Here is a 27,372-nt window from a genome sequence, read left to right as displayed (position 1 = left end):
CAAAAAAAATAACGCCTCAAAGGAAGAATATATCAAATGCGGCCCAAATAGCTTTACAGCTCAAAGCTTACAGCCAAGCATTCTGGTATAAGGAAAGACTGCTCGAGTCTCGCAAAGGAGAACTGACAACTATGTGCCTACGAATTACGAATTGGAGCTGTCTTAGATTTTCCACGTGCTTGCTTCTCATTTAACGTCAGTTCGCCTATGAATGCGTAAGCGTCCTTAGCCGAACCATGTTATTTCCTCCTCTGCTCATGCACCGGGTCAAACCCCACCGCATCTGCGTAAGGCGCCACTCATCAACCAACACACTCCATTATTTTATAAACGCCCTTTGTATTTGTGTATTTTAGCTTTAAGAATTCTTGACTTACGAGACAACCCCAGAGAATATTTTTGAAGGTTGGAGATCTACAACGCTAAAATTTGTTTGAGATATCAAGAACCCATCTAAGACTTTCTCTCTCTCTCTCTCTCTCTCTCTCTCTCTCTCTCTCTCAGGTGCCATTGGTGTACCTTATATCACTTTAAACTTCGTTTTTTTTTTTCACTCACGTCAACCAAAACACGAACAACAAAACTACTTGATCTTTAACTTCTTTCTTAGGAAAGACAGAAGAGGCCAACATGAAGTTCTTTATTTGCAGCTTAGTGGCATTGATGTGGTGCAGCCTGTGTGGTGCGCATAATGTGTTGCTACCGGCTTACGGAGAGCGTTGCTTCTTCGAAACGCTTAGCAAGAATGATGAATTGGCAGTTTCCTTCCAATTTGGCGACAGAGCTCCAGATTCCACAGAGCAACTGAAGGGCGACTTCATCATGTATTCTTCAGACAGGAGAGATGCTCTTAGAACGTTCAGAGACGTCTCTCATGGTGACGTGCGCTTGAGAGTGCCCCATGGAGGCAAATTTGAGTACTGTTTCGTGAACATAAACTCGGGAGCAACAACCAAGGATGTCACCTTCAACATTGAGGGCACTATATTTGTGGATCCTAATGACCCCAAGTCCGACTCTCTTGACGGCGCGGTCAAACAGCTTTCTAGATTGACAAAGGAACTGAAAAACGAGCAGAGCTACATCGTCATTAGAGAGAGAACCCATAGAAATACCGCAGAGTCCACCAATGACCGTGTCAAGTGGTGGTCTGTGTTCCAGCTCGGTGTTGTTATCGCCAGTTCTCTTTTCCAAGTGTACTACTTGAGAAGATTCTTTGAGGTTACTTCTTACGTGTAAACTTCTGATCACTTCTATAGGTCGATCGGCAACTCATCAATATATTTCATAAAAAGTTAATATGACTGGCTGGACGCCACGAGGCCCATCTTTCGAACGAAAGGGATTAGCAACGGCTTTGCAAGAGGAGCATTCCTGTTTATTGATGGGATGCCGCTATAACTTCCTCGAGCAATCGATTTTTTCTCGATCACCAAAAAGAAATGCCACTTCCTAGAATCGAACCAGGGTCTCATCGGCCACAACGATGTGTACTAGCCACTATACTAAAATGGCAGATGTTGAATTAAAGCGGATGATGTATCCAACATATTCTACTTTGGTGGTCATTTTGACGATACCCAGTCCATTTCCCTTAATGCAGATTAAGGGAAACAGTGTATCAACTATGCCATCAAAGATTCTGAGCGCAAATGCAGTGGAAGAAATAGTGTAGTATACTGCTAACAATTGAACTTGTTTTGTCCTTTATAAGTTTGGTGCTAGGGTTTAATATGACATTTAAGAAAAAATCAAGATAAACATATTATTCCTGACATTGTGAGCTGTGACATATGCTCGCTAAGATTCTCGCCAATCTTAAGATGACAAAGTTTGGCGGTTTGAACTTTGCGGTCTCGAAATCGCAAACTCCAGCCTGCACGTTGGGTAGAAATAAAAAACTAGGTTGATCTGAATACTATAGCCCTTCTTGGACCTAGCATCGAATTTCTTCAGCCGCAGTTATGCACACGTTTGGGAAGAGTGCGGTTTATAAATGATCTTGATGCAACGGTACACTTCTTTTCATCTGATTTTTGCGAAGGTGGCTTCTGTTATATTTGTAGTATTACAGCCTCCATTATGAGAGCGTCGCAAACTTGATAAAGGTACACTGCTCGCCTGCTTTTTTGAAAACTGCGCTACTGGGTTTTTTGAAAGGCTGCCAAAATCACATGGACAGCCACTAAAACAACACTTATCAAGGAAAGATCGGCGACTTTAGTTCTATAAATGGTCGTTTGTTTCTGTCACGGCTAGTGTCACGTCTGCTTGATACTTATCCCATGCATTATTTTTTTGGCGAGAGCAGACATGGTTTCGCAGGTTGCCTAGTGTTTCTTCAAAAGCCATATGGATCCATTGCCGACTAGGATTCTGCTTGCATTAAATACTTTGAATATTAAGGCATGCCCTTCTTATTTTAGTCACGTGTTATCGACCTTAGTTCATCGTAAATCAAGGTATTTGGTACTAATTTTATGAAGAAACGCCTTTACATGGATACAACAAAGTCAAGGCCTAGGCCAGCCATTCGACCCTAGAATGAGTCTCAATCTTCCAAATCCGTGTCTTTTAGGGATAGTGTTAACAATTTCGACACATTCTGGGCCGCAAGTTGTGTTCCACTATCCTCCCACGGATAGATCCCCGGGGTCGCGACATGTTAAGAGGCAGCAGAAAGCTGACGATCATGGCTTTGAAAACAAAGAGAGCAGCTATTCGCTGCGTTCCCAGGGCAAAGGCTCAACTCCAAAGAAAAGATCTCAGAAGTTCCAGCATGATGGTGAAAGTGAAGCCAACCTCTCGATACATTCTAACAAAACTGAGAACGTTGATTCGGATATGAGCAGTAGTAGCAGTGACGAAGACCCTAGTACAGGTTTGAGTGACGGAGATATATCCACCGATTATGCGGACGTATCATCAAGCTCGAGCTCCTCGGCCAGTGATAGTGAGAGTGAGGACTTTAATGCGACACGGTCCTACTTGGAGAATAGCGCCAGTTTAAAATCGCAGGACATATCAATGAGCGGTTCATTCAAAGGCACACAAGTTAGCGCGACCAAAGTGTTTCAGCTTCTTAGACCAGATGAGTCAAAAAGGAACTCCGTGGTTTCGAGACATACATCAACAAGGGGCCCAGAAGTGTCTTGGTTGAATGCCGTACGTTCTATTTCTGACTCGGAATATGGTGAAGAGCCACTTTGCGAGCTGAATGACCAGCACTTCGGTAGCGATTTCCAGGATATTAATAAGATTCTGCGGTTTGACAAGGATTTCTTTGCAGAAATCAGCTCACCGCCCAAAGAGATGTGCAATACACGGTTTGAACTCACTATTGATGAGCTAGCGCTGGTAGGGCTCCCAATTCATAGGAACGCAGATGGACAATGGCGAAAAACAAAAAAAAGGAAATCTAGCAGTCGTTCTAAGAGGTCCAACTCAAGTTCGAGGACCAGGAAAGTCTCACGCTCCCATTATGAGGGTACAGACGTCACCGGTGACTCCGAAATCCTTGAAGAACAGCTAAGCGGAAGCCAACTTTTCGAAGAAGAAACCGGGAAAGCTGAGTATGAAGCATTAGAGAAGAGCGTCAACATGTTCCACCTATGCTTCCTAACTAATCCAAGACTTGTTGAATACAACAAACGTGTGGATGATATTTACCATTACGTTGTTTCCAGATTGTCACTGGTTTTAAGATATGCACAGATCAAAAGTGGGTACGTCACTCGAGAATGTTACGAAATCATAAAGACGCAAGATCGAATCCTGAAGTCATCTGAAAGATACAAATCCATTAAAGGGCCCGCGAATAAGGCTAGGTACCTGTATCAGAAAATAATACAAAGATCCTCTCTAGCGCGCGCTATCTCCAAATGTTTTGATGCTATCTCCCAGAATGAGGTGGCCAATCTTGAAATCAATGGTGATAAGATTATTTCCCTTCAAATTCCCATCATCAATGAGTTCGATGTTTTACCAGACTTAAAGACAGATCCAGTTTTGAAGGGTTCTTTCTTGACATCCATTTTGAATAGGAAGTTCTTAGAGGAAGGATCAGCGACGATGAACGAGGCATGGGCTCGCAGCCACGACGAGAACGATGACCTCCTTGACTACGCAGTTCTTCTTTTAAACGAGCCCGCTATCATTATTCAAGAGTTGCAGTTCTCATCACCACAAAACGATATCACTTCTGTTCTTTTAACATCCTTAGTTAAGCACCTCAAGCCAACGGTCCCTCTCCGCAATTATCAGTATGTGATCGACGAAATCGTTGGTAAGCCGGTTGCGTCTGAAAGCGACGTTGAGGAAAGAAACTCTTTTCAGACAAGTATGCTTCGATCGCTTGCCTTGCATCTGATGTATTGGAGGCATGCAAGAGTTATTATACCGGTATCCTCTAAAAACACATACATTGTTTCCCCACTTGCTCCGATAACTGGTAACACGAAAGACGACTTTTCTGGTAACCGCCTAGATTCTGAAGAGAGCAAACCTTTGATTTTACAAAATCAAGAAGTGTTTTCCAAGAAATTTCCATCTTTACCTCCATTGCCGGTGTTTCTGAGCCTTGTTTCCTCCATGAAACCTAGAGCTTTTGGCAGTATAATTCCTTCGAAGGACCACAAGAGCGTCTATTTGAGTGCACTTGCTTGGCTTATAAGGTATGGTTACCTCACCCAGCTTCTTACATTTGCGTGGGTGCGGGTCGATTCGCGAATCAAAATTGCAGTTGATGAAGATCTAGAGATCGACGGAGTGAGGCGCTCCAAGCGCGCGCAAGGACAATCTCTCAACTCAGACATTAGCGACAACATAGTCTCTCGGGATCAAATACGCACCGACAGCGCTGAGGACGACTTAGACTTCTTTTATTACGGCGGTGACGAGGATATAATTAATAATTCTGATTTCACGATCATTTTGAGCCCCGAGACTGCAACTGCTGTTGAGAAAAGATGGCTATACAAGTGTATCGAAGGGCAGCCCGTGGATATACAAGTCATGTTCCACCGGGTTGTCAAATACATGAATGGGAAAATTCCTATAGAACTTGTCCAGTTAAGAGAAGGTATATCTCGACATGAAATCAAGAGGCTGTTTCACGCTTTAGGGAAATATTTAGTTGATGTCTACCATTGGTGACGTTTCTATCCTTTATGGTACAACAGCCTTGCGGATGAAAAGGTGACGGCATTCTGGTCTACTCCAAGGTGAAAGAGAAAGGGTTTTTTTTTCTACTGACAGGCCAACATTAAATATCAGGGTTTGACAGTATACAAAAGGAGAGAGAAAGAGGGTATATAAGCGGCAGGAACTGCTTCAAATCAGACAATCAGACAAAAACCAGTATAAAAAAATTTTTTTCAAGGTTTTGAGGTTTTAAATACAGAACATCAAATGCGATCATATGGCGCTCACCTGAATACCTCAGTACTCGAGGGCCGCCTTTTCCTCGCCATTGAAACTGACGCTGCGATCGCTGGGGATGAAGTGCTGCTGCGATATGGGCAGTGGGAAAATGGGTGACCCCATTGGCCCTGGTGATCCGCCCAAATGCGGGACCATCATATTATGCATATCCGCGAACTCCATGCCACTGCCTTGTGGCAGAGGGTAATACATGAAGTAGGGCTGATTTCCTGGGTGTGCTGGGCTTCCTGAGGCTGATAGAGGAGCTCCTGGTCCGGCCCGTCCAGCGAGGCCTGAAGGACCCATTGGGTTTAGAGGGAACTCAACTGGGTAGTAGTAGGGTGGGTAGTAGTAGGGGTCAAAAGTTGGGTAGTTCCCTCTCTTTTTATACTCATCAAGCTTCTTTTTGTAATTAATTCCGCCTGCGGAATATGTATATCTCGAAGTGCTTGCATTGGTCGATGCATCATTATTTCCAGCAGAGCCAGACGTGTCAGAAGTAACATCAGTAACGAAAGACTGGCTTGCCGCGCTCTTGAGCTCGTTCGGCAAACCCTTACTCTTTTCGCTTGCTCCACCGTTGAGATTATCGGTATCATTATTATTATTATTACTGCTGGTATTAGTACTATCATTATTACTCTCGTCGATGGACTTCGTAATCTCGACATTTCTGTGCCTGAGGCTAGCCTTCGATTTCTTGGGACCGCCCATCATGGACAGTTGATGTGGTTGGTGCGCGTAGACTTGAAATTCATGGCCAAACGGATAATGTTGATAATGGTGGTTATAGTTGCCCGACCCAGTGCTCGACCTTCTCTTTCCCACGTTTATTGGTGGTGGAGCAAGGTTCAAGCGCGGCGGCTGATAAGTGGCTTGGTTATAAGCTTGCGAGTTGCTAGTGCTTTCATGCCTGCTTCCGTTCCCACTTCCACTTGGGTTGTGGTTGCCGTGGACACCATTATTATTGTTGCGGTGGTTGTAGTTGCCGCGCCTGAATTTCTTGATTCCTCCGATTTCGCGGTATTGCACATGCATGGTTTTGTTAAGAAACATTGCGTGGTTCTCCATCTCTAATGCTGCTGCTGCTGCCTCCTCGGTGGTGAACCTAATGAATGCAAATACATTGTTGGGTTTAGAGATCAAGTTCAATTCTAAAATCGACCCATGTCTCGAAAAGCGCTCCAACACACCTTCCTCGGTTGCCATGGGATCCAATTGCCCCACAAAAATTGACTTTTGATCAATTACAACTTCGCTCCCGCTGGATTCAGAGTAGGAATCTGCGGGCATAATACATGCGCCCTCGTTTTCAGGCTCCGTTTCCTCCCGAATAACTAGGTTCTTGCTGTCACTAAGCATGTTCATGTGGGAGGGTGCCTCGATGTTTTGCGCCCATTCAACAACCCAGTTCAGATCCGACTTCAAATTGGCAAACGCGCGTATGGCATCATCGCGGTAGGCGAATTGAATAAACCAGGCGTTGCTCCTATCAGAACCGGAATATGCGTTGTTTTTTCTGTGGAAGAACTGGTCTCTGCAGGCAACAAGCTGTTCCAATTCTCCAAATTTCTCGAGCAGCTGGTTCACAAATGCCGCCGAGACAAGACCGCTGGAGTTCAAGTTACGACCTTTGTAGCAGACAAACAGGGTGCGATTAACGCGTGCTGGCCCGCAGCGAATTGTACGCCCATTTAAACTTGAGCCCTGTGCTTCTTTTAGAGCCTTTTTCGCGTCGGCGTCGTTGGTGTACTGAACAAATGCGTAGGGCCGGTTGGCAGGGTCGCGTAGCACCTTTACCATGGTTAACCTCCCAAATTTTTTGAAGTTCTCAGTCACAGAAAGACACAAGTCATCGTCGCCGAGTGAAGCGGCCAGACTTGCGACAAAAACACAGGAAGAAGGACGACCGCGGAACTTAGGGGCCGCCTCAGAAGCGGCGATTCCAGACCTGGGGGCCACATGGGCCGATGCAATTCCAGAAGCAGCGCCAGCGCCAGCGCCAGCGCCAGCGCCAGCGCCCGGTGCACTGTCTTTCTCCTTGCTAGCGGCGCCGGCGCCCTCTCCGTCGCTGATGTCGTCCAGCTCTTCTAAAAACTCGCTCTCCGATTCGGGAGCACCGCAAGATTCGGGATGAGGGTCTGAGGCAGTGGGCGGGCGGGCAGAGCCGCCAGCGGCAGAACCAGCTTCTTCTTCGTCCTCAGACTCGCTGCTTGAGACCTCGGTGGGCAGGAACTGCGCGATGCTGTCGCTCACGTCGGGCACAAGCAGGCCGTCTTTCGCAGATGTTTGCGCGGCAAATGCCGCAGTTGGGTCGATGGCTGTAGTTGCAGACTCGAGAGACATGGGGGGAATTGTAGCACTCTTCTCTGGTCGGCGATCCGCAGGTTAGCGCGCGGTGAAAATGAAGCGATCAATTATTTAGCAGTGACTCAAACACTACAGCAACAAATGGTCGTTTGGCTGTTATCTTGGCTGGTCGGACTGATTCAGTGGAGTTGAATGCGAGATGTGTGATGTTTCGCAGCGAATTTATGATCTGAATAGCTGGGTACCCTTGACAAGAGCTGAATGGCAACTGTAAGACAACCGTGAAAGACAATCACAGACAATTGCAAAGATAATCGCAAAGACAACCGTAAAGTTAATAACTCAAAACAAAAGAGATCGTGAAAGCCCAAAAAAGCAGGGAAGGCCCCTTTCGAGACCCGTATTTATACCTTTGCCATAGAGCAGCCCCTCACATAAAACCCTTTTGCGTCGCCCCGTACTGCGCCGTCACATCAAACCCCGCTTTTCGCCATAGCCGCGCACACGCGTTTACCCCCACGTTGTTTCTAGCCCCGAAACTTCATCCGCTATGCAGCTGATGCATACCTTTCTTCTACAGTCTCTTCTGGGCGTAACCAGTCGATCGCTGGATCTAACTTCGAGCCGACCCGCTCAAGGTGCCTCAAACTATGTGCATCTTTCAGAAACACGTTGGAGTGGAAAATGGCATCTCAGACAACCCGTAGGACTTTCTGAAATGTGTGGCACTATGCGGAATTGTATTCACTTCTTTATGCATGTGCCATGCATAACCAGCCGATCGTTGACGCACCTCCTATTGTGTTTCAAGGTGAGATATCACTGAATTGTCCGCAGGGCGACGCCAAGGGAGACAAGCGGCTTGAAGCTCGCCACAACGCCGAGGTTCGAAAGTCAGGCGGCAATGACTTGGGACTCAAAAACAGTATTTTGGTTTAATGACCGCGTTTCTTTAATCTATGCCGCGAAAAGAGCTCCGCGGAAGGAGTTCCGCGCGCGCCTCGCAAGGCCAAACATTCTGAGACATCGTACAAGGGCATAATCACTGTTTAAAGTCACTTTTAACGTCGGAGTGACCTGGCAAAGCAGCTGTGGCGGTACAGCTTTCATCTAGCCGATTGTTCAATATTACTTGATCATTACAATATATTCTATATAGGTGCAGCGAATGCAAGTTCCGCGGGCACACCGAGTTGTTTGAATTAGTCTAGGGGCGTGGCGTCAGTCACGCTGTCGTCGAGATCTTCGTCCCAGTCATTGTCAACGTCCATATCAGCGTCTGAGCTCTGATGGTTGGGAAGAACGTCTAACTGGTCCGGCTCTTCCATGTCGGGATTCTCGTTGTGCTTAAGTACGACCCTGACTGTTTCTTTGTCCTTGATTTGGCCCTTTAGGATACGCATTGCCATGCGGTTCAGGATCTCGTTCTGAATGAGACGGTTCAAAGGCCGAGCACCCATGTCCTCGGAGTAGCCGTTTCTGGCCAGGTAGTTCTTGGCCTCCGGCGTGAGGTCCAGCTTGTAGTGCTTGTCGTTCTCCTCGAACCGGTCCTCAATCTCTTTGAGCCGGATATCCACAATTCTATGGATGGCCTTTGGCGATAGCTTGTTGAACACCACTATGCTCGAGATTCTGTTCAGGAATTCGGGTCTGAAGTGCTGCTTCACAGCGCCCATGACAAGGTTCTTGGTGGACTCCTCGATGCGAGAGCCCGACTGCGAACTGATGAAAGTTGCACCAAGGTTCGAAGTCATGATGATGATACAGTTTGAGCAGTCGATGGTCTTGCCCTGGCCAGAAGTCAGTCTACCGTCATCCAGCATTTGCAGCATCACGGTCAGCACGTCAGGGTGAGCCTTCTCGACCTCGTCGAACAACAGCACCGAGTAAGGTCTGCGCTGCAACTGGTTTGTCAGGAAGCCACCCTCCTCGTAGCCAACGTATCCCGCCGTGGTACCCAGCAGCTTGGAAACGGAGTATTTCTCGCTTAACTCCGAACAGTCCACACGGATCATCGCGTCTGAGTCGTTGAACAAAAACGCGGCGATTCTCTTGGCCAGCTCGGTCTTACCAGAGCCTGAGAGACCCAGGAAAAGGAAGGAAGCAGGCTGTCTTGGGTTGGACAGACCGGACCTCGACAATCTCACCGCATTCGACACGGCCTTGATAGCCTCAGACTGGCCGACCACCTCCGAAGAAAGCTCTCTTTCCATGTGGATGAGTTTCTCGTTCTCCGACTCGGTAAGCTTGTTCACTGGGATACCGGTCAATCTAGCGGCCGTTTCAGCAATTGTGTCGCTGTCGACCACGTTCTGGACCATTGCTCCAGATCCGGCACGGCTTTCTTCTTCCAAAACTTGGTTCTCAAGAACCTCGATTTGATTCTTCAGATCTGGGATGGCGAAGTATCTCAAGTCGGCAGCAGTTGCAGTGTCGTAGCGACGTTCAGCATCTGCGGCCTTGTTCTCAAGCTCTTCTAACTTCTTCTTAGCCTTGGTTAATTCTTCATGGCCTTTTCTTTCCTCGTTGTAGCGTTGTCTTAAAGGCTCAAGTTCTTCTTGCAAAGATGCTTCCCTTTGTCTGGCTTGTTGCAACCTTTCCTTGGTGGTTGGGTCAGCCTCTTCATCTCTTTCAAGAGCCTTTATTTCGACTTGCAATAGTTGTAGTGCACGCTCCTTAGAGTCAAGCTCTTCTGGTTTAGAGTCTCTAGCTACAGCAACACCGGCGCAAGATATGTCGACTAGATCCAGAGCTGAGTCAGGAAGTCTTCTGTAAGGAAGATATCTCTTGGCAAGTTGCGAAGCTGTAACCAAAGCGCTGTCAAGAATTCTCACACCATGGTGAATCTCGTACTTTTGCTGAAGGCCTCTCAATATGGCCACAGTCTGTCTCGTCGTTGGCTCCTGGACGTCTATCTTCTGGAAACGCCTTTCGAACGCGCCATCCTTCTCCACAATTGATCTATATTCGTTGTTAGTGGTAGCGCCGATAACCTTCAAATGGCCTCTAGAAAGTGCTGGCTTCAAAATGTTGGCTGCGTCGTCTTTGCCGTTGCCCATAAGCATGTGAATTTCGTCAATAAACAGGATGATCAAAGTTTTGGACTCTTCGACCTCCTTGAGAACGCCTTTCAATCTTTCTTCGTAGTCACCCTTGTATTTGGCACCTGCTGTCAGAGCAGCAAGGTCCAAGCTAAACAGTTTGGAACCGAATAATATGCTGGGAACGTCATCATCAATAATACGCTGGGCAACACCCTCAATAATTGCGGTTTTACCAATACCAGGCTCACCGATCAAACAAGGGTTGGACTTAATCCTTCTAGCCAGTACTCTGATCGTACTTCTAATTTCTTCTTCTCTGCCAATAACAGGGTCAAGCTTGCCCATCCTTGCTTGCTCTGTCATGTCGATGGCATATTTGCTCAAATATTCGAGGGAGCTACTCGTGTCCGCTCCGCGGGAATCAATCTTCTGGTTGCCTCTCAACTCGAGCGCTTGTTGCTTTACAGCTTCAACATCAACTTGTGCTTCTTTGAATATTTGCTGGATAGTAGAGTCTTTGAAAAGAGCGAAAAGAATATGGTCTTGAGCGACAAAAGAGTCTTTTTGCTGCTTTTGAATTTTCATAGCCTCTTGTAGTACTTGGCCTGTAGCATAGCTAGGTGTAACTTGAGCAGGTGCAGGATTTTGTTGTGGAATCCTTACGACATGCTTGTTGACCGTCCTGCGGAAAGTATCGTAGTCGTACCTGGCCTTCTCAATCAAGTTTTGTAGGTATGGAATTGAGCCATCTTCAGGTGTTTCCACAAATGCACCCAAGATATGTACAGGCTGCAATTGGGCATGCTGATGGTCTTGCGCTAGTTTTTGGGCCAGCGTCAGAATTGTCAGTGCTCTTTCTGTGAATTGAGTTTCGTCGTTCATTGTTTATGTTTCTTGTTGTTGATTAGTTACGGATGAGAATGGGATGAAGTCTTGACTGATTGCAACAGTCTTATATATACCTCGGACTTTGAATCGTCTTATGATGCGCTTCCCCCAGATTGCTAGTTCATTCTTGCTTTATCCCCTCACATCCTGAATTACCCCGAAGATTCTAGATTCAGCAAATATATTGGATCACGTGAAATACCAACATCTACAAAGGGCTATTGTATCATCGAACTCTGGATGATCCGAGATTATTCCGGAGCCCAACCTCCGGAATAAACCAAATTTGCCTCATTTTCTTCTCCCCTTTCCCCAGTGCAATTCTGTAGGCCTTTGTTTAGTTGCAAGTAAAAGGACATCTGGCGGAGCTCAGGTTCAGGCAGTCGTAATGATTGCGCAATGATTGTGCTTCCAAAGCAAGGAAGTCAACTAAACAAGTCTATGTAGCGATTACATGTAACGTAGCCAAATTAACTGTGTTTTTCTGAAGGCGTTTTGTTTAATGCCTTAGGAATTTGAGTTTATCTACTTTAAGGTGTTGTTCCTCCATTGAACTCATGAATTTCCTTCAAAAACAATAAATAATTAGAATAAATAATTTTGGTGTAAATATAAATAACTCGTTACTGACCTTTACGCCCTATGTGTGCCTTACTTTGCTCTCAAACCATAAAGCTTTCGCCGCAACCGCATGTCCCTTTGGAATTTGGGTTTTTAAACACAAATCTCGAAGACAATCTATCGTCGATCCAGTCCATCTCACTCCCTACTATGCTAAAAAGAGCTTTTGAGTCTAATATTACTCTTACTCCATCTTGTTCCACTACCTCATCGAACTTTCCGGGCGCTGTTATGTACTCCAAGTCGTATGTTAACCCGGAACAGCCCCTGTTTTTAACACCTACCCTTATCAGTTTAGGCTCTGGCTGGTTCAGAAGCAGTTTCAGATGGTCGACTGCATTTGGGGTCAAGGATATCAACGCCTTACGAGGTCTAAGTCTTCTCTTCTGTTTCTTGACAGGTTTTGGCTCGGATGCTAGCTGTTTCTCAATTTCTTGTCCTTGTCTCTTAGCTTGGTCCTGCTGCTTTGCCAGCGATTCCTTTGACGGCATAGAATATGTGGACCACTTGGACGCATTCGGGCTAGCCGCAGTTTGTATTGTGCTTTCCTTCGATTCCTGGTGAAAAGGCTTCAAAGGGGTAAGGGCCGGCTTCTTGAAGGGGGCTGACTTCTTCTCCTGGTTGAAGTCAAAACTCCATCTTTCTGGGCCTGAGTTGCCTAGCGTTCGCTGGAGGTGGTTGGTTTGCAGGAACCTCTTTGCGTTTCGGGCCCTGTATGTGTGATTTTCAGTGTGAGAGGCTTGAGCTGGAGCACTGTTCAACAGAATGCTCCTGCTTGAAAATAGCCGAAATGCTTGCAGGGAGCGCACTGCAAGTGATTCATGGCAGCTCATAGCAAACCGCATACTATCAAAACTTCTCGCTGCCCGGCAAATCAACAGTCTGAAGCGTTAGAGAATGATTAGTCGGCTCTTTAATGCTACGACGAGATCTTTGGTGACTCCATGGGATTGAAGAGGTCAGTTTCCGTATAAAGGTACTTAGAGAATTTGGCCAATTAGAAGGCCTTTCTTTACTAAGGGCGCCTTATCGGTGCGAGACCGGTATTCTTCTATACGAAAATCACAGCTGACAGCATAGGAAACTCTTAACCGCGACGGCAAGCATTGGCACTTTCCGGTTACTTGCCGAAAGTTGCAAGACCCAAATTAAGGCTTTTGAAGACCCGGACGCAGCAAAATAGAACTCCGATTCTAGCTGCTATTTTGATCGATTATAATCTCTAAAATATCCGGTTTTCGTGTCTGGCACTCTATGTTGCACAGTTTAAATATATATCGCTTTCTTGGACAATGATGCATGCCGCTGCATCTACAAAGGAGCAGTCTCACGCTTGAGCCATTTATAAGAAATACTTTGAGGTTGGATGAAAGGCACAACGGTGTGCCATATGCGTTTATAGTAGCTGTTGATTTGCGCCTTTTCCTCGTGGGTTAAGAGTTTCCTGTCGATGAGTTTTCTGCAGTATGGCACCAAGGTGATGTTCTCAAACTTCAAAAACTCGTGTTCCCCAAACTTGAGCCCTTCAGCTTTTTGAACCAGCATGTCATTCTCTATCCGAATTCCATATTCGCCGTCCTTATAGAAACCGGGTTCGTTAGTTATTATATTACCCTTTTCCAGGGCGAAGTTCCCGAGGTGAGGCCTGAAGCCAATCCCAATGGGGCCCTCATGAACATTCAAGTATGAGCCCACTCCGTGCCCTGTCCCGTGCCTGTAGTCTAGCCCGTGCTGCCACAGAAACTGCCTTGCAATCACGTCTATATTGTAGCCTGAAGTGCCTTGTGGGATAACCAGCCTCTCGAGGGCTAAGTTGCCCTTAAGAACTAGTGTATAGTTCCTGACCTCTTCGTCAGAAGGTTTAGTGAAGTGTAAAGTTCTCGTAATGTCGGTTGTTCCCTCCAAAAATTGCGAGCCGCTATCGCAAAGATAAATACGGCAAGGGTCTATCATAGCCGAATTTTCTGCTGGAGGCGCATAGTGGATTATAGCAGCATTAGGCCCTGTTGAGGATATCGTCTCAAAAGAATTGCCCATGAAGTTTTTTTGAGTTTTGCGTATCTCCACCAGCTTACAGGCTGCCTTGTACTCATCAATCAGTGCTTCTTTAGAGATTAACTGCTCCTCTAACCAAGCAAAATACTGAACCAAGCATACTGCATCCTTGACCTGAGCAGCACGGGCGTTTGAAATCTCAACATCGTTTTTTACAGCTTTCAAAAGCTCTAATGGCGATTGAATTTGCTTGTAGGGTGCGTTTCCCAGGCTACGCACTATCTCCCATGATGAGCCCGAAGCAATAGCCATGACATCGTTGGAGCTTTTGGTCTTCGTGGCGGTTGAACAAAGGAAAGACCAAACATCTTCATATGCTTTGACAGCTATATTATTGTCTTCGAAATAACCTTTAATTTTGTCGTCATATGGGTCATCAGTGAAAAGAATTGTCTCCTCGTTGTGCACAAGGAGGTAGGCGTAGAAAACAGGATTGTACTCAATGTCCGAACCTCTTAAATTGAGCAGCCAAGAAATCTCATCCAGGGCAGCGATGCAAAACGTGGAGCACCCTGGAGTTTTCTCATTCAAGTAATTCATCAACCGCTCTCTTTTTTCTTTGAAAGTTTCGCCAGTGAAATGTGAATTGAGCAGCAATAAATCGTTCGCGTCCCTAACAGGAAGAGGTTCGAATCTGCTCCAGATAGCATCTATGAGATTTTCAACAACGGGGACTAAGCTAACCTTAGCTTTAGACCCGTCCGTTTTGTCCTTTATCAATTTTTGAAAGCGAATAACCTGGTCGTAGCTTATCAGTTTAGGGTCAATTCCTATACGGGCCTCTTTGCCACCAAGCGCAAGAGACATCTCTTTGGCTTCATAAACACACCATTCGGGCCATGTCATCTTGTCTTCACCTTGCCTCAAGAGCGTCCAGTTAAAATCAAGTTCCTGAGTGGCCTGGTTGAAGTAGCGCCCATCGGTGCTCAAAATGGATTTACCTTCAGGCTTATCGTTGTTGAAGTTTAGTAGGTCCCTGGTGATACACGCAACGCCCGCCGATCCTGTGAAACCAGATATAAATGACCTCCTTTGGTCAGCCTGAGACACGTACTCGGACTGGTGTTCGTCCTCGCTCGGCACAACATAACAGCAAATTTCCTTCTCGCTCATTTTTCTTCTCAGATGCAGCAGCCTTTCAGATGTATTTACATTTTTGACTTGGCATATCGTGTCCGAGGAATATATGGATTCACCCGAGCCGCCGGTTGCCACGCTGGTCCTCAATATGGGCCTTTTCCTTGAGCTCGAAACTTGCCTCAAAAGCAGGGACGACCTGCGATTTTGCCTAGAAAGTAGCCCTGGCGAACAGGTACAGTTAGCACAGGGCCTCGATGGCCTAGCAGAACCCGCAACTGGAGTTGCTCCGCCAAAGGTGTTCATTGAGGACAACGAGTTCTTCATATTCAAAGTATTCTGCCTCGTGCTCATTTTTTCCAGGAGCTCCTCGCTTGCAGTCGGCACTTTGATTCGGGTTTAGCACTAGATGGGTTTTGTCAAGGGGGAAAATTGCCACTAAGTCCTAACTTTTTTTTCCTAGGTGCAGAAACTCGAGGTTGATCACGTTTTTAAAAACCCCGTCAGTGACAATGGCATGATATGCTCTCAAGGGGATTCAGATCTGATTCAGTGCATTGATGAGATACGCTGCCAAGCGAGGAAACGCTGCGCGCTGATATTGGGAAAGCCGCCCCTCACAAGAAAGATGGCTTCACGATGAGGGCAAATATTATTTGAAAGATTTTAGAATTGAAAGATGCATTATTTAAGCTTTGTGAATGTTTGTGACAACAGTCGGGTATTATATTGTAAGAACGCTGTGCATCACGCAATCGGTCGGAGGATCGAGGTCCTGATTATGAAGTGGTTAAAGCACAAACGCGAACTTGGATCTTTGTCTCAAGGCCTTACCATACTTGATGAACAGTATAGGCACTGGAACCATGGCAAGGGCGAAGAGGCCAAGCAGTAAACCGGCCCAGTTGACACCCATATTGTTGAACATGAAACCCGCGAACAGAGGGAAGGCAGCACCGAACGAAGATCTCATGAAGGTGTTACCGGCGATGGCTGACGCGGATAAGAACAAGTAAGAATCAATGATGTAATTGAAGCAGGGTAGGAAAATGCCGATAAGACCAAAGCCAATGAATGAACCAGCCACGGTAGGGACCATAAAGTGAACCTTGTCAGAGTAGTTGCCAGTCCAGCAGAACCACAAAATGCCAATAGGGAAGACAATACCAGCCAAAATCATAGTCTTCAGACGCTCTTCGGGCAGCGGCTTGCCACTGTTTTCACGCACCTTGCGGACATATGATTTTTCTTCCCAAATATTGTAAGCAGCGTTCACACCCATTCCGATCAGCAAAGCGATGTAGGGCAGTTCGCCGTTGACATAAAAGTGGTATTTCTTCACAAAAACAATTGGGTAGGCTTCTAGCAGCAAGTAAAGAATACCATACACGAAGGAGTGATACAAGGTGATGGCAAACAGAATGGGTTCCGTGACTAACATGTAAATAGGTCTGGTGACAGTTTTCTGGGCGATCTCCTTGAGAGATAGTTCAGCGTCCTCGTGAGCGGCACGAATACCCCAGTTCCCACTTATTTGGCGCATGCGGCGCGCTTTGTTGACAAGAATAGTTGGGTGGTGGGTCTCTTCGTAGAAAATAGCCAGAAGGATTGTCACCAAGGCGGCGAACATACCCACGCAGTACTGGGTCCATCTCCATGTAGTGTGCTGGACAATATAGGAGCCAAAAACGGGAGCTAAGATAGGGCCCATGAAAACACCCATGGCGAAGACCACAACGGCAGTACCACGGGTCTCGTTGTCAAACATGTCGAAGAAACAGGCGGGCACGATAGCGAGCGGCGCGGCGCCGATGAAGCCCGCGAAGAAACGACAGATCATGATGGTTTGGAGGTCCTTGGCAGTGGCTGTTGCAAACATGAACAGCACGAAGCCAAACGACGAGATGATAAGAAGCTTTTGACGGCCATACAGCTCAGAGAGTGGCGCGTAGATAACAGGCGAGGCTGCAAAGCCGAAGACGTACAGTGTAACTCCGAGCACGCCCACAACCTGCGCGACGTGGTATTTCGCACAGATTTGAGGGACTGCGGACGCGAAGATGGATGAGCCCATGGCGACAGTGACGGCGTTCAGACCCAGCAGCAGACACAGGAAGGCACGCTTACGCATGGGCCAATTGTAAGGGTGGATGGGGTCGTCAGGGCCGTCGAAGGCAACTTCGTAGGGCTCCCTGCTGGGCAGAGTGGGTGGGAACGGCCTGCCGCCGCCCATGGGTGGGCAATGTGAGTAGTCAACCTTGACTTTTTCGACCTCGTTCTGGGATCCCGAAAGAATTCGGCTGACGCGGCGGTTAATGGCCGCGTGCGTCTCGGAGGTCGCGTTGGTACCGGTGCGCTCGAGATCCTGTTCGAAGCTGGCCGAGGCCGCGCTGTGGCGCTTGCGCTCGTTTAGGACGTCAGTATCGCTGCGTACGTCGTCCGCCATGACACCACTGTCAGCAACGCCGGTGTTGCCGGCCGTATCGAAGGAGTGCATCTTGGCGTTCAGAGTGGGGTCTGACGCGGAGGAACGAGTGTCGTCGGAGGACGCGCGGTTCGCAGCGCCGGCGGCGCCCGCGCCCCTCTCGTGCGTGAAGGAAGCCGAGGAGCTAGATGAGGATAGTGACGTGGACATGCGTTGAGAGCAGATGGCACGTAAACTGGAGCGAGTGTTGCTGTCGGTTCTTTGGTATCGATGGAAATGCTTTGCACAAAACTCTGGTGACTCGCGCAGTGCCCCGAAAAATTAAACTGGTCACGGGAGAGGGTAGAGGATAGAACTAGGACAAGACAAAGTTCGAGCGAATCAACCTATGGTGCCAAATCAGGTCTATGAACCTCACGGATGTTTAAATGCATCCCATCTTTTATCTACCTAGAGCTCATCAAGCTATAAAAAAAATTTATAAGCAACCGCACGGCAGATCAAACGGAACGGCTGCGGCAACGCATCCGCGAATCCGTTGACCGCGCGACACACAGGCCTGAACAGAGGGGCGCAAAAGCTTAGAGACAACCACTGGTTACTGGGACGGATTGCGGATAGGCGCGGCTACCCTCCCGGTAGCGAGCAGTGGCGAGTGTGCTCGTTTGTGAGCGTTTGCGTGAACAACGGGTAGCGGTGCTCCGTGAGTGAGCCTGAGCGAGGAGCTCGCTTCTGCGTGCGTACCTAGTGACCGAGCAGGCTTTGTGATTGTTTATCCGTAAGCGGCGCGTGGGATCTGAGGGCACGTGCGCCAAGCGGCGAAACAGGAAGCTACTATCGCGAGTCCGCACCCCGTATACCTGCTGTGTCACAGCATTGTGCTGCAGATCCGCCCAGCACCGCGGCACATGCGGACGGCCCAGGCGCGCCGTGATCACGTGAATACGGCTCGTCGCGCGCGGCTCTTGTGCCGCGCGCGACGCCGAGGCCTATAGCCGCTCAGCTGTGGACTTCCGAATTTCCGCCGCGCTCGGCGTAGTATATTTTTTTCAGCGCGGCCATGTAACAGGGAGTGCCGGTTTAAGGTTACAGATGCGCCGTAATGTCCCCAGGGGCGCTTGGACCCTGAGCCCAGCAGCTAGGAGTACTTAAGAGCAGAAAAAAAAGCCAAGGAGGAGCTTGGCGACGCCCAGAATGACAGCAGTCCTCTGATGGTGGGACCTGTTCCAGGACACCCGTGCACCACACAGTACGAAGGTCCTGCACGGTAGCCGAGGCAGGAGCTTTCGCGAAGCGAAAACTGGGCCGTGCGTGGGCACCACGTGTGCTGCGGCCTCTGTTTCCGCCGGCTCTGCTAATCCCCGCCGAAAAGCGCACTGCCGTTCCGTAGAACTTTCTAGACGCGGTCCTGACCTGCGCGCCGAGGATTCCGAGGCCCGATGAGTCACGTGACCAAACCCGATCAGCCGCGTATCACGCAACCGCGCCTCCCCACGCGCTACGCGCCGTATCTAGCTTCCCCACATTGCTGCAACGGCGATCCGGCACCCATTGTGCGCATTCACGTTCCTCCAGCTTGCGCACGCGACCGTCTTAGACGCGTTTGGCGATCGACCCGTGCACGAGTCACGTCAGACCGTTTGCAATCACGCGCTCTCACGGATATCAGCTAATACGCCCGAGAAGTTCTCGGCACGGAGCTCTCACTGCTAGCACTGCCCTCGATTTCGGCCCGACGCTCGCGTTCTGCTCCTGCAGGTGCGGAAAACTTTTCTCCCCGCGCCCGTCGGGGTTTCCTCCCTGCAGGTTCCGCAGTGGCTGACAAACGGGTCCTCGGGCTAGGGTGCTATCGTTGCGCCTAAAAAGTGCCTGAATAGTGCCTGGAAAATGCCTGTTACGTGCCTGTTGCTTTACGGTGTATGCAGGTACATATGAGATCAGGTGCGGCACACAGAGAAACCTGCGGACAAGGGCAATGCACCTTTATGCATCGGGACGCATGCTGTAGCGAACGACCGCGCGGACCTATCAAAAGAATGCGGGTGGTGATGTCGCGGCCGTCTAGGCGCGCGAAACACGCAGTAAGATTAGTGCTTAGCGAGTTGCTGCTCGCGCACATCTCGGGACGCTTTTTCCAAGGGAGGGAAGACTCAAGCGCAGTTCCGTGGAGCGGTTTCTGAGGGCGGAAGATGAGCAATTCGAATAACTGGCGGGGGCCTCCAGGTCATTATGATTTTTTTTCTTAGCTTTTTTTTTTTTTTTTTTCTCTTTCCAATTAGATGGTATGTTGACCTCGCCTCGTCTTCGCGCAGGCCCGCGCTGACCAATTTATTTATACGGCATAGGCGGACGGGACGAGGCGCCGACGAATTCAAAGGCGTTGTGTCGCCGCCGTGAACCTGGAAATGCTGTGATGACTTCAAATCCTCCTGCTGTTAAGGCGCCCAGGGAAAAGCCTGCTGCGATGTTCACTTGCAAAAGCTGTCGGCAGCGCAAGCGCAAATGCTCGAGGGAAAAACCCGCATGCCAGCGGTGTGTGCGTCTCGCGATCCCGTGCGTGTATGAGCTGCCTCCCAAGCACCTGATCCGCTCGGTGTCTACCGGCACGATCGAAGGCGTCGGCGCGGACAGCGCGGGCGGTGCGGGCAGCGCTGGCAGCGCCAGCGCGAGCGCGAGCACTAGTGTCAGCGTCGATGTCAGCGGCAGGAGCAGCGCCTGCAGCACCGCGGGTGCTGCTGGCTCAGGGCTTCTGCGCGACTTCCCGGCCGGCTTCATGCACGGCTCTGCGCTCGCGTCGCTCCCTACGCTCGAACCTACCGGCTCTCTCGACACAGACACGCGCATCTCGGGCCAACCGCTCAAAGTACATTTCCACACGACACTGGACCTCGACTCGCATCTCCACAAAGACCCATTCCTGCTTGAATTCGCCGCGTCCTGTGTCGCCTGCGGCCCGCAGCTCGCGCGCAATCCACAGTCCAGCGGGTTAGGCCACGCGTGGTTCAGCCTCACTGTCCAGTGCCACGACCTGCTAGTGCCCCGATTGAACTCCTTGAAGACTCCATCTCCGGTGCCCTCTCTACTTGCGCCTGGCACTCCGCGCACCCGCGCCTTCCAGGGGCCTCGTTCCGAGGACTTCCAGGCTTCCTGCGCAGCGCTCATAGCCGACATCTCCAGCGCCCTACCGTCCATGCAGGCCATTGAGACCTATAAAGTGCAGTTTTACCAGAATGTGTACACAGCCGTGCCCGTTCTCAATATCCAGACGTTTGAGCGCTCTTTCCAGGACCTTGTGGTCGGGGACTCATGCGGCGCGGCGCGCCTGAAATTTGGCTCTGCAGACCACCATCCAAAGATTACGCACCTCGTAATCCTACTCATGGCTATTCGGATGGGCTATGTGTGCCTCTGTCTATACAACGACCGAGTCGAGCGTGACGCTTTACTCAAGAAACAGACTGAGCTGTGGCTGCGCCAAAACGCGGTCCCGCGCGACGTGCTGCTCTTGGTCAAAAGGTGTCTTGAGCTACTTGACGTGTATGAAAACCCCTCTGAGGATATTTTATGCTGTCTCATCTATCTACGCCAAATTCTGCTTCTCGAGAGAAGTGACGGTTGGTCATTGATTGGCGTCACCAACGCGGAGTTGCTTGAGGCCACCGTGTACCTTGCTTCGCGAATGAACCTGTATTCTAACGCGATCGACACGATGACAGAAGGCGCAACTACGGTGCAAGAAAAGCTTTATCGCCGGAAGTTGTGGCTTTCAATTTGTTCTATTAGTTTGCATGAGCATACACTTCGGGGTGGCGAGCCTTTCGTTAAGGCAAGGCAACTTCGCCAGTTTTCCGACCACTACCAAGTCTTCGACGACTATAGAGCTATTTCGTTGCGAGAGCTTCCTTTGGATGACCAGATCGAGCTAGACTACCACATAATGCTTCTGAAAAACCATCAGTTCATGGAAGTACTATGCGATATAGAGGAAAGCCATCCAAGCAACGTTGAGTTTCTGGACAACAAGGTTCACGAAAACGAACGGCTTGCTTTATTTTTCAAGGACGGGTTTCCTGATGCCGACCCTGCGTACAAGATTGATGTGAATCTTCCGTTGTACTTGCTGTGCAACTCAGGACATATTCCGGTGCGAATCGGTTCCGTCAAGCAGATCGCTGTTTTTCAAACAAGATTCGCGCTTTTGATCAAACAGCTCTCCAACTCTTCGCTATTAATGTTTTACTACGAGAAAGAGTACAAATTCTCAAATGCGGTGGATTCTCTTTACAATTTTGAACGCCATCTGTTTGACTCCATGAAAATTCTTTTGCAACTGTTCGAATACTATAGAGATTACGCTTTTGGCAGATTAGCCGAAGTGACCCCTAGCGCTATGAGATATATTCTGGCCAACACAATGTCACCCATATTCAATCGTACGACCCTAGTGATACACGGGATCATTCTACGTTTTGTCTATCTTCAAGAACGAGCTGACTTTGAAAGAGACCTAGAAAAGGCACCCTTGCTCCAAAAAATCGTGTCCCAACTTCGCGCCTTGGTCGTTACCTCTAGTGACTGCATGAAAATGGAATTTTTGCCGCCCAAATCACTTGATTTGAATCGTAACTTTATTCGACTCCTTGACGCTAGAGTCTTGCTCATTTCTACCAAGCAGTATGCAGTTCTAGACGACATCGATCTCGAGAAACAGCATGACGCGATGCAGATTTGTGGGCCTGGATATGCGGATTATTACAATAACGCTGTAACGCAACTGAGTTTGAACTCGCTTGGAAAATTTCTCCAGCTCCTGGAATCTACGACGTTTAATAAAAAGAGCGACTCCCCCATGAACATTTTCAGCAACATTGCTAGTTATAGCGGAGCGTCTCTTGACGCAAACGAAAATACCTCTTCCTTTTCATGAACCCATTCTTTAACGACCCATAACTTAATTCTCCCAGTAAGTGGACGGATACAATGAAAAAATCGAAGTCAACGAGCAGGAATGGCGGCCGGGCCCCATTCCTTGAAGATAAAATTACATTCAAGGGAAATTCTATATCAGAGGTAGTGTGTTTGAAAGCATTTCAAGTTTTGAAATGAATTACAGTACTACCATTAACCTAATGATCTACTAATATATTGGCACTGCGGTAAAATCTTCCACAGCAGTTGAGGTTCCACAATAACTTGATTGTGATTACAGAGGAAGAGATGTATAACAAATTTATAGAATACAGTGCACTTGGTACTTTTTGAGTTATTCATTTGCTTTAGCCGCGTGAAAATAAACTATCACTTTTCACTAATTCAAGAGATGAACTCGGGTCTTTTAGGTTTTGCATTTGAATATTAGCGCATCCTGAAGAAAGCCAAGAACCAAAGACTGGGGAGGCGCCATGCCGCCAATTGATTCTACCAATGAGGACTATGTAAAGAAGAACATGCTTAGTAGTTCGATTGAAGACAAGCGGCTGTTCAAATCGAGGATCCAAAGGTTTAAAACCACCCATAGACTCTACATATACCTTATGGGTTCCCTGGCGGTACTACAGATCATTGCTATAGCGTTTTTCGCTAGGGGATTTCTACTTACCCGAACCGTTCTCGAAAACGTTGCCACCGGCGCAGATCACGAAGCAAGATTTTCAAAGTGCGTAATATTGGTTATAGATGCACTAAGATTCGATTTTTCGATTCCAGTCGATCCTGCAGACAACGCCTTTAATTCCTATTTTCACAACAATCTGGATGTTTTGCATACCAGCTTTAACAATGCTACTTCTGAAACACACTCATCGCTTCTGCTAAAATTTATCGCAGATCCACCGACAACAACTTTACAGCGTCTAAAGGGCCTTACAACAGGTTCTCTGCCGACCTTTATCGACGCAGGGTCCAATTTCAATGGTGCGGTAATCGAAGAGGATAATCTGATTAAGCAGATGTTTCTGAACAATCAGAGCGTTCTTTTCGCTGGTGACGATACATGGGATAATCTTTTTAACCCATTTTTGTCCCCTGCAAGCCAGCCTTTTGAATCTCTAAACGTTTGGGACTTAGACACAGTTGATAACGGCGTTATCAGATTTTTCGAAGACAACCTTTTTGCGAAGAGCGAGAAGAGCGAAGAATGGGACGTCCTTATAGGCCATATGCTGGGAATTGATCACGTTGGTCACAAATATGGGCCTAATCATTTCACCATGAAAGAGAAGCAGTTGCAGGCTAATGAATTCATCAAGAGGATCTGCGAATCAATCGACGATGACACCTTGTTAGTTGTGATGGGAGACCACGGCATGGATCATACCGGTAACCATGGAGGCGACTCGAAGTCAGAGCTAGAGGCTGCTTTATGGTTGCATTCCAAGAGACCCAACATGTGGAGCCATTTACCAGAGCAATTCTATGACATTAGCGCTCTGGGCGAAAACTACAGACAGGTTAACCAGATTGACTTGGTGCCAACACTATCGTTGCTTTTAGGTTTGCCAATTCCTTTCAATAACTTAGGATGGCCTATCCAAGAAGTAGCTGCTACACAAGAGCAACTAAGATCATACAGCAAAATCGCTTTAGACCAAATAAAAGCTTACAAAGACATAAGCAGGGTGATTACAGCAGCTGAAAAAAATGAGCGCCTTAACGAGCTGCTCAATGAGTCACTTGAGGACATACTACAGGCCTCTGAATATCAGAAGATATTTCTGGAGTCTTGTAAAGATCTATGGGCCAGATTTGATTACTTCAGCATTGCAACAGGAATTATTCTTTTAACAGCATCTTTGGTACTGTTGATAACTATTACGAAGCTAATACCATCAATTGTGGTTGGCCAAATGGTTACTGAGCTCGTACCATCCATAACAATCATGGCGTTGGTATCTAATGTTTGTTTTATTGGTATTTTTCACGTTTTGCACCAGCCCAAATTCCTTGAGAACTGGATATGGTGCAGCTTGCTTGCTACTGCGGTTGGAATTATCGTTGGATGCTTCATACCTTTATTTGATCGGTACAACTTCGCTTGGATAACTGTGAAGTTCATCGAAGACCTTTCCGATTATTGGTCCCGTATTGCGGCAATGTGTGTGACTCTTCACGCTCTTCTATTCACCTCTAACTCTTTCACAATTTGGGAAGACAAAATAGTTAGTTTTCTTCTTGCAACACTTGGGATGCTAACTCTCTATGAATTCGTGTTTCTGCCCAAAAGAAAGCTAACTACAGCCCTGCTCAGCGCCGCCATGGGAGAGAAGCGGGGATCTTCGTCTTCTAACGCCTCGTCTTCCTCTGAAACCGAGTCATCGCCCCTTGGGAAATTTGCTCGCTTTGTGGGAAGCTACCACTCAATTGTTTTGATAGCCTGTACAAGGATTTCATCAATGATCACAATCTGTAGAGAAGAACAAGGCGAATATTGTACGCCAACTTTCACTACAGCTAACAACTATTCTCCTTGGTGTCTGTCTTTGTGCTTAGTGCTTGTGGCCTACCTACCTTCTCTCATAAAAGGATACTACAACGTGTGCTCTTCCTACCAGGCCGCTGCTCCGATATGGATTGGCCAATTTTTGAAGTTTGTGTTGCTTGGAAACTTCGTGTACTGGACAGTGTGCGCAATGGAAAACACCGTTCCTACGTGGTCGTGGGACGTCAAGATTTTCAAGCTCACGCTCTCTAGGATTATTGCAGGGTTTTCACTTGTCGCTGCAAATATCGGGTGGCTAATGGGCCCGCTCTGCGTGAAGATAAATATCCACAACAACGATGTCAAGTCACAGCAAGCTACTATTTTGGGTTACGCAAACGCCTACGGATCTCAATACTTCCTGCTGATCCTGAATTTCTTCATGTGCATCATGCTGTTCAACAAGCCTATGGCGCAGCTATCTTTATCTCTTATGTGCACTCAGTTGTTATCAATGTTGGAGATTTTTGATCTGCTGAAACTGAAAGAAAACTTGATAGGGCCCGTTAGTATGGGGTTGCTTGCCTACCAGCAATTTTTCTCCACTGGCCACCAAGCTACAATTCCAGCGGTCCAGTGGGACATTGGGTTCATATTGACAGAAAGAATAACATTCCCCTTCACCCACTTGGGAATAGTTCTGAACACTTTTGGCCCTCATATCATTGTCGCCCTGTCAGTGGCTCTATTAACTCTATGGAAGCAGCCTCCCAGCGTGCTGAAACCGCAAACACTTCTGGCTCGCATTGTCTCCAATTGCGGTATGCTTCTAATCTACAACACCGTGCTTTGTTTGAGCTCATTTGTGTGGGTAACACATTTTAGAAGACACTTGATGGTGTGGAAAATATTTTGCCCGCGGTTTATGTTTGCAAGTCTCAGCTTGATTGTCACTCAGGTGATTGTAACTCTTGTAACCATAGCTTTTGCGAGCGGCAGACTTATACGCCAAATTAACACCATTTTTCCAAGCTGAGAACTGTGTAAAAACTTTAGGCTTAAGTACCGAAATCCTGTTACGTAAAGGGCCGTATGTATTACGTACACACTATCAAAAAAATGCTGTATCTAGGTCAGCAAACTCATCATCCTCAAACCCGTTGTTGAAGTTTTCCCCATTCATGTCGCCAAATATCGAGCCTAACATAGCGTGTGGAGGCTGGTCCGAAGGCTGCTGCGCAGGCTGCGGGTCCGGTATACCAGGGTTGGCGGTCACTGGACCTGCCATTGGCTGCGCATGTGTAGCTTGCTGTTGAAACGGATCTTCATAAAGGCGTTGTTCTTCTTGTTTCTGTCGCAGCCTGTTTTCTTCTTCTGTGCGACGTTTAAGCTCTTCCTCCTCCTCTTGCATTATTTTGAGTCGCAGAGCTTCTTGTTGCTGGCTAGCCAGTATATCCAAGCGCCGTTCCCAATAATCTGGAGGAGCTTTAGAATGGTCACCTCGCAGCTGAGGAAATCTGTCCTTATGTACTACGATGCGGTCGTCTTGCGTGTATTTGCCGGTTTGAGCTTTGTAGGCAGATTCAGCAGCTTGAATTGAGTTATCGCTCACATCCTGGGATAGATCGATTTGCATAGAGAGTTCTTTCAATTGATGATAACCATCTGGAAGATCGATGGCATAGCTCTGTAGGTGGCTCTCAATAGCATCAAGTTGCTCCCTTTCAGAAACAACCGCCCGTTTCATTTCCTCCACGTTTGGGTTTCGGAATATCGGCGGTGCTTTGATTTTCGGCAGAGGAACATTCTGAGTCATTAACGCGTCCATCATTTCGCTTGACCTGATGAAGTTTTGCACTAGGTATGCTCTGTACGAAATGGTATCGCTTTCATCGTGTACCAAAGCTCCGACTTGCTCGGGCTTCAACCTTGTCGCGAAGTATGAACTGTGCGACTGCTGTTGGTCCTGCGAGCCACGTAGTCCCTTTAGGTTGTGCGTGCGTCTTTTCCTAGGAGGCATGGCTCTTGAGCGAGGTTGTGGATGATTCTGCTTGCTTGTTTTATGGCGCTGCTCACGATGACCCAAGCGCGTTTTTTACCAGCTGGGTAATACT

The 27,372-nt window shown here is 47.8% G+C and overlaps 10 protein-coding genes and 1 non-coding gene across 11 annotated transcripts; 4 read left to right on the top strand and 7 right to left on the bottom strand.

Annotated features, from left to right (window-relative positions):
* Positions 1–630: 630 nt before the first annotated feature.
* Positions 631–1,239, top strand: EMP24 (Emp24p; the record flags this gene model as incomplete). Its single annotated transcript, XM_002553709.1, has 1 exon — positions 631–1,239. One exon carries the CDS (start codon positions 631–633, stop codon positions 1,237–1,239), a length of 609 nt encoding a protein of 202 aa, XP_002553755.1.
* A 204-nt stretch (positions 1,240–1,443) lies between these two features.
* Positions 1,444–1,515, bottom strand: KLTH0E06270r. The gene has a single exon. It is a non-coding gene; the product is annotated as a tRNA-His (tRNA).
* Positions 1,516–2,544: 1,029 nt separating this feature from the next.
* NPR3 (Npr3p) lies at positions 2,545–5,154 on the top strand (the record flags this gene model as incomplete). Its single annotated transcript, XM_002553708.1, has 1 exon — positions 2,545–5,154. One exon carries the CDS (start codon positions 2,545–2,547, stop codon positions 5,152–5,154), a length of 2,610 nt encoding a protein of 869 aa, XP_002553754.1.
* Positions 5,155–5,439: 285 nt separating this feature from the next.
* On the bottom strand, positions 5,440–7,767 carry RIM4 (Rim4p; the record flags this gene model as incomplete). The annotated part of the gene is made up of 1 exon (XM_002553707.1): positions 5,440–7,767. One exon carries the CDS (start codon positions 7,765–7,767, stop codon positions 5,440–5,442), a length of 2,328 nt encoding a protein of 775 aa, XP_002553753.1.
* A 1,166-nt stretch (positions 7,768–8,933) lies between these two features.
* On the bottom strand, positions 8,934–11,657 carry HSP104 (chaperone ATPase HSP104; the record flags this gene model as incomplete). The annotated part of the gene is made up of 1 exon (XM_002553706.1): positions 8,934–11,657. One exon carries the CDS (start codon positions 11,655–11,657, stop codon positions 8,934–8,936), a length of 2,724 nt encoding a protein of 907 aa, XP_002553752.1.
* A 668-nt stretch (positions 11,658–12,325) lies between these two features.
* ISA1 (Fe-binding Fe/S cluster assembly protein ISA1) lies at positions 12,326–13,129 on the bottom strand (the record flags this gene model as incomplete). The annotated part of the gene is made up of 1 exon (XM_002553705.1): positions 12,326–13,129. The coding sequence occupies one exon, from the start codon at positions 13,127–13,129 to the stop codon at positions 12,326–12,328; it is 804 nt and encodes a 267-aa protein (XP_002553751.1).
* A 466-nt stretch (positions 13,130–13,595) lies between these two features.
* On the bottom strand, positions 13,596–15,770 carry FRA1 (aminopeptidase P; the record flags this gene model as incomplete). Its single annotated transcript, XM_002553704.1, has 1 exon — positions 13,596–15,770. The coding sequence occupies one exon, from the start codon at positions 15,768–15,770 to the stop codon at positions 13,596–13,598; it is 2,175 nt and encodes a 724-aa protein (XP_002553750.1).
* A 436-nt stretch (positions 15,771–16,206) lies between these two features.
* On the bottom strand, positions 16,207–18,051 carry TPO1 (polyamine transporter TPO1; the record flags this gene model as incomplete). Its single annotated transcript, XM_002553703.1, has 1 exon — positions 16,207–18,051. The coding sequence occupies one exon, from the start codon at positions 18,049–18,051 to the stop codon at positions 16,207–16,209; it is 1,845 nt and encodes a 614-aa protein (XP_002553749.1).
* Positions 18,052–20,254: 2,203 nt separating this feature from the next.
* On the top strand, positions 20,255–22,768 carry KLTH0E06116g (Zn(II)2Cys6 transcription factor; the record flags this gene model as incomplete). Its single annotated transcript, XM_002553702.1, has 1 exon — positions 20,255–22,768. One exon carries the CDS (start codon positions 20,255–20,257, stop codon positions 22,766–22,768), a length of 2,514 nt encoding a protein of 837 aa, XP_002553748.1.
* Positions 22,769–23,243: 475 nt separating this feature from the next.
* On the top strand, positions 23,244–26,294 carry GPI13 (mannose-ethanolamine phosphotransferase GPI13; the record flags this gene model as incomplete). Its single annotated transcript, XM_002553701.1, has 1 exon — positions 23,244–26,294. One exon carries the CDS (start codon positions 23,244–23,246, stop codon positions 26,292–26,294), a length of 3,051 nt encoding a protein of 1,016 aa, XP_002553747.1.
* A 75-nt stretch (positions 26,295–26,369) lies between these two features.
* Positions 26,370–27,278, bottom strand: SNF6 (Snf6p; the record flags this gene model as incomplete). The annotated part of the gene is made up of 1 exon (XM_002553700.1): positions 26,370–27,278. The coding sequence occupies one exon, from the start codon at positions 27,276–27,278 to the stop codon at positions 26,370–26,372; it is 909 nt and encodes a 302-aa protein (XP_002553746.1).
* Positions 27,279–27,372: the final 94 nt, after the last annotated feature.

Source organism: Lachancea thermotolerans (assembly GCF_000142805.1).
Source record: "Lachancea thermotolerans CBS 6340 chromosome E complete sequence".
Lineage (NCBI taxonomy): Eukaryota > Fungi > Ascomycota > Saccharomycetes > Saccharomycetales > Saccharomycetaceae > Lachancea > Lachancea thermotolerans.
The sequence above is the reverse complement of the archived record's forward strand: the minus strand, read 5'-3'. Positions and strand labels throughout refer to the sequence as shown.